This window comes from Lupinus angustifolius, chromosome LG17 (genome assembly GCF_001865875.1).
Source record: "Lupinus angustifolius cultivar Tanjil chromosome LG17, LupAngTanjil_v1.0, whole genome shotgun sequence".
In the NCBI taxonomy this organism is placed as follows: domain Eukaryota; kingdom Viridiplantae; phylum Streptophyta; class Magnoliopsida; order Fabales; family Fabaceae; genus Lupinus; species Lupinus angustifolius.
This window is the reverse complement of record NC_032025.1, coordinates 19,142,510-19,148,331: the sequence shown is the minus strand read 5'-3', so window position 1 is coordinate 19,148,331 and position 5,822 is coordinate 19,142,510. Positions and strand designations below refer to the sequence as shown.

The 5,822-nt window shown below is 32.6% G+C and overlaps 1 protein-coding gene across 2 annotated transcripts; it reads left to right on the top strand.

Annotated features, from left to right (window-relative positions):
- On the top strand, positions 1,026–5,254 carry LOC109330468. Of its 2 annotated transcripts, none has more exons than XM_019564654.1 (3): positions 1,026–1,130; positions 2,388–2,574; positions 4,823–5,254. In XM_019564654.1, the coding sequence occupies exons 2-3, from the start codon at positions 2,393–2,395 to the stop codon at positions 5,010–5,012; spliced, it is 372 nt and encodes a 123-aa protein (XP_019420199.1). In that variant the 5' UTR covers positions 1,026–1,130; positions 2,388–2,392; the 3' UTR covers positions 5,013–5,254. The 2 variants fall into 2 exon arrangements, with proteins under 2 accessions (XP_019420199.1, XP_019420200.1); XM_019564655.1 differs by having other exon boundaries at positions 2,364–2,574.

The window sequence follows — 5,822 nt, the reverse complement described above, 5'->3', positions numbered from 1 at the left end:
GCATATACTATAAGTAGTGATACAAAGGTTGTACATTGGAAAAACCATTGACCGCATAATTTTTCCAATTATTCAATATTTGAATCCACTGGTCATGCTTCTGTGGTCAATTGTAGTTGTTTTTCCACGTAAGTCCATCTTGTATTGTTTCTCGAGGTTGACTGAATCTTGTGGGATTGGTTGTTGTAGATCAAATTGTCTCGTAACCTGATCATTAAATGTCATTCAATAAGTGCAAAACAGATAAGTGACACACGTGTTCAGGCGGTTAAAGAAAAAAGATGAAAGAGTAGCATATGTTTTGCTAATCGGTTCACTAGCGTCAATCTTAATGTCGTCATCATCATCACCACATAGCTTAATATTTTCCTAATCACTAAAATCGCTAACAATATCTCTAATAATGTCCATCTACATGGAAACATATAGTAACAATAAATAACAAATCAAATATAATAATTAAAATAACAAATCAATAAATTTAATTACTTCATACAATGAATCTTCTTAGATCAGGAATCACTCTTGGATGATATTGCAATTAACTAAGTTAGATTTTTAAAAAATTTCTTTGCATTCAATGAGTTTTGGTTTGAAGGGGAGGGAGTTTATATGGAGTTTGAATCATGTAGGTACCATGCACGACTTTTGCACAGAACTCGTGTATCAAGCTCACGAGTTCCATGATAGAGTGACAAGACCTAGCCAAGTCGTGCATTGAAGGCATGACTTTCAAGTGAAGTCGTATTCTTGATTCACGACTTCACCAAAATCGTGCATACCTTCCGTGATTCCTAAAAAAGTTACATTAGATCGGTGAATATTTCAAAAGTTGCATAATCAAACTATATTTGCCACATAAATTTTCCTTCTTCATGGGCTTAAGTAAACATCGTCCAGCCCAAACAACATGAAAACATTCACTTTTTTATTTTTATGTATAAAATAGAAAACAAAGCGACACACAAGGTTAATATTTCTTTTTAATTTTTTAAGAGTTATTAACACTTAACACAGCTTCTGCACTATCATCTTTGTAGCTGACCTTGTTAGTGGTTGCAGCGTCGCAAATCAGCGGCGGCGACGGAATCCAATCTCCGTTACTACGTTCAATCTTTCAGTGGAATAAGGTAATCAAAATCTCAACAATTTCCTTTTTATTCTTCCATTTATGATCATTGCCATTTCTAATTCACATATTCATCGTTCTTTTGCTTTTAGTATTTATATTCAGATCTCATCTCTCCATTATATCTGATCTAATTCTCTTATTCCCTCTGCTCTTTTTCATTCACCCTCCCACACTGAAATAGTTTTTTTTTGTTTTTGTTTTTTATTTATTTTTTGACTGTTATAATACGAAAAGGTTGTAATTTTAGGGTTTTGAATTATTAGCCAGAACACAATTTTCTATTTAAAGTTTAGAGTGGTGAAACAAACTCTCTTGGGAATATTTGTAGATAGATTGGTTTGTTCAAATGGGTTTTATTGAACAACTAAAACCTTTATCTTAATTATTTTTTATTTTATTAAAAATATATTAAATTAAAGTCCTTTGCATTTCATGTCAATGATTAGCTCCCTCTTAAACTTTTGTTTAGGCTACTGATAAATTATTTATAAAAGAATACACCTAATTTTAAGATACAGATTGTCAAGATAACAATCTATGTTTGGGCATATATAAAATGCAAATTTTGGAGGTGCAAACTCAGCTCCAGCGATGAAATGCTGCAATATACGCCGTTTGATTGCAGCGGAGATTTGTTGATCCCACAGGAGGAAATTTTTGTCATCTGATTTCACTGATATTGGATGATTAATCAAACCAGAATTGGAAAAATTGCTTGGATTATCGAAATTCAGAGTTCCCTTGTTGGAAATTTGGGGCTCTGGTACCATGTTGAGAGTCCAGACGTAGAGAACATGCAAGAAAAAAGAACAAAAGAGGGATGAAAGTCGTATAGAGAATTGAGAGAAGAAGAGAGTTTGATCAGAATATTGATCAAAATGATCATTGCTTATGTTTTGCTTTACTGTGGATGTATTCGTACAGATGCCTAATAACTACTAGTTAACTGTCACATGCGCAACATTTTCACAGCTGTCATAACAAAATGATAACTAACTTAACAGTTTTTGAACTATCTGGAATCTGACATTCATTGCCCTCACTATAGTTCTAAATATTATTTGAAGAATAAGCTTTTCATAATCAAGTTTCTTTATTTCCTCAGTATTATTAGTGAGTATCAGGGTGTATAGGGTATTTGAAATGATTGTAAATTTTTGTGGATTGGGAATGTGATATATTGTTCGCCTGATTACTCATTCTACATTGGCCTTTATGTCTTTTCGCCCAGGTTTTTGTTCTGCTTAACTTGCAGACGTGATGGCATCGAGTTTAAAGACTTTGCAGTCCAAAGCATGTCAAGCATCCCAATGCGTAGCCAAGTATGGAACTGCTTACTACAAGCAATTGTTGGAACAGAACAAGCAATACATTCAGGAGCCTGCTACTGTAGAGAAATGCAACTTACTGTCGAAGCAACTTCTTTACACTCGCCTTGCTAGGTTATATTTTCTCGAATCTTGGTAGTTTTCGTAAATTATGTTGCTGATTCTCTAGTTTTATATGATTGTTGGCCATTATTTATTGATCTCAAATAATGTTGTCGGCTTTCTTCATTAGACTTGGATTTTGTTGTTCATGTCTAAGGGCCCCTTCCTTCTCCTTATTGGCAATGGAAGGAACCTCTGGTGGGTGAGGTTGTAAGTTTAGAACATACTGTTCACTCATTTGGTGCTGCTGGTCACTCATGTTGGTTTGGCATCGACACTTGAAAAGAAAATCAAACTAGATGATCATAGTCTTGTTATGACTAATGAACCATCTTAACTGTATATTAGATTATTAGTATTAATATTGGTATTCGTATTGTTAGTTATTTTATAAAATATGGTAAGGGGTCAGTGGATCATCATCAATCCTTCCTTAGCATTTAAATTAGTAGCTTGGTAGTGAAACATTGCATAGTAAATTTTTCCATAGCAATAAATTAGATGCAAGTCAATGACCCAGAATACATGCTTTTAGAGGTTTCCTTTGCAAAATCCGAACTGTCCACCGGGACCTGAGCATAACAAACCTGCTTAAGTAAAGTCCTGCAATGTGCAAACCACTTTTTCTTGCATTTTATTAACATTTCTAACCTGATCTTCTATTGTTAAAAACAAAACTAGGTGTAGTATCATTTGTATTTTCAATTGATTCTGGAGTGTTGAAGTGTATTGGAAATTTACTTTAACTATTGAACTGTAACTCTGAATTTGAAAGATAAACACAATGGTTGTTAGTGGGAAACATATTTAATCAAGATATTTGACTTCCAGCATGTGATCTTACTTTTCAAGTTTCTCCACAAGCTTAGTATGGTTTTACTGTATGTCTTGAATTTGAGCAGCTCATAATGTGCAATATCTAATAAGCTGCACCCATCCTATACACTTCTCAAATAACCAGCTCTTACAATTGCATACACTTTGCACAATCAGACTGCTATAAAAATACAAAAGGCCCTGCATTAGTTTGACTATTCTACTTGCTTATCTGCTGCACTTATAATAACCAATTGCCAAATAAGCATCCCAATCCAATGCATGAAGATAAAGATCACAGTCTTGCACATTTGTTGTTTTCATATTTAATCTATTTCCTTTTCTATAAGCACCAAGTATTATAGTGTAGACTGTAGACTCTTCTGGTGAATTGCTGGTATCATGTAAATGCTGATAAAAAATGACATTGGATCATCAATTCTATCTGAATGTCAATGTTAAAAGTAATGTTATGAAACTCTAGCCGGACGTCAAACTGGAAGAGATTCCTTATATGAGTGAATACTCGCTTTAGTCCTTAAAAAATTTCACATGTACTAATTTGATCCCCGAAAAATAAAAATCCAAATTATTGCTGAATGATTGCGAATGTAAGTCCAAATAGTTCCTATCAGGTTGTCATAAAATATGCTAAAAATGACTAATTTGACCTGCATTTCATATTTTAGGGAGCATTTTGTGTTTTTCAAATTGAGGGACCAAACTGATACACTTTAAAAATTTGAGGGACAAAAATAAATATTTACTCTAATTATATGTAAATATATAAATGCATAATTATAATTAATAATTATGCATAATTATATTGAAGTAATGTCTCTCCTTTTTTTGAACCATACTGAAGTTATAAAGCAGAATATTGGAGTAGCATCTCTCCAGGTTTTTTTTGTAAATTTTATCATTTTATGTGAACCATCTAATTCGTTTCCCAGGTTAACCTGGTTTAACCCAGTTCGACTAGAATCTTCATTGTTAAAAGCAGTCCAACTCATCGTTTGGTCCTGTCCTCATATTAGCGGCCAGACTGTCTCCGGACCAGTCCACAAAACAACTTGCTGCTTGTAGTTTTTATGCCGAAGCCCACATGACCACATCTGCTTGGTATTTTAGATTTTGTGAACCAACTGCCCTATGCTGCCTTGTCTAACTATTCTATCTAGTTATGTGTAATATGTCACTGCCTGGATGTTATTTTTTCCAACACGGTCTTCAAATTAGGCTTGAAATTCAAATTGTGTCAATATGTCTTCTTCTGATTGTTACTGAATTAGCAATGACGATATAGTGTATTCCGAAACCTGTGAATGCCAAAGACACATTCCGATTATTGGCTTGTGTTTTTTTACAGCATATCTATATCCTGTTGTATACCAATTTAATTGTGTGCTTCTACTAGAATATCTAACTTTTCATTGTTATGCAGTATTCCTGTCCGTAAAGAGGCCTTTTCTAAGGAACTTGATTATGTCAAGCAATTATGGAAGAACAAGCAAGAGTTAAAGGTTGAAGATGCAGGTATTGCTGCTTTGTTTGGTCTGGAATGCTTTGCATGGTTTTGTGCTGGTGAGATAATTGGAAGGGGATTTACTTTTACTGGTTACTATGCCTCATGAGATAACCATTCAAAGATGTAGGCTATATACTCCTAAGCCAGTTGCTATGGTAATTTATACATTATGGGGCACTGTGCAAGTCAATTTGTGTTATTCTGAATTATTTTTCCCTCATTTTTGAAAAAAGCTGAGAAACTAGTGATTAACTTTGATAAACCTCAATAACCCCTTACATTTTAAGGGAGATGGACCTTGTGTTATTCTTTTTAATGTTAAGCTAGTGATACTCGAGAATGATGATACCAATGCATTTTAAAAAAAATAGTTTTGTTGGATTATTTTTATCCTATTACATTTTTTTTTAAATTATTTATGACATACATTATTTTTAATGTTTCACCATTACAATAAAAATATCATTAATAATATTGATTAAGGAATAGTAAGACAATTGTATGTTTGCAGTTTATTTGAACATTACTATATTTGTTAGGTTTTCCATGTGAGCAATAAATTTATCTAAAGAAAGTCTTGTTTGATAGAAATGATCATCAATTATATCACTTACAAGTTAATATTCAAATACTAAATATTAATATTGTGTTAGATAACTTCTTATGAACCTACCACTTACAAGTTAATATTTGTGTTCAAATGCTAAATATTAATATTGTGTTAGATAACTTCCGATGAACCTACCATTATTTGATTTTATAGGTTAAAGTTGATTGTCATTTTAATATATAAAGCAAATACTTAAAATAACCACCATGGAGTAATTTTTGTTGTCTATTTTACCCTTTATAATTTCTAAACTTTATGTTTCTATAAACTTCTTATTCTCTTATTATAAATTCACTGTTACTTTTC

What these genes read in the sequence shown, in the direction of transcription:
- LOC109330468 (XM_019564654.1), top strand. Translation starts at nt 2,393, where the DNA reads ATGGCATCGAGTTTAAAGACTTTGCAGTCCAAAGCATGTCAAGCATCC. An exon ending in CTTTACACTCGCCTTGCTAG is followed by an intron (nt 2,575 to 4,822) that starts GTTATATTTTCT and finishes ATTGTTATGCAG; the next exon opens with TATTCCTGTCCGTAAAGAGG.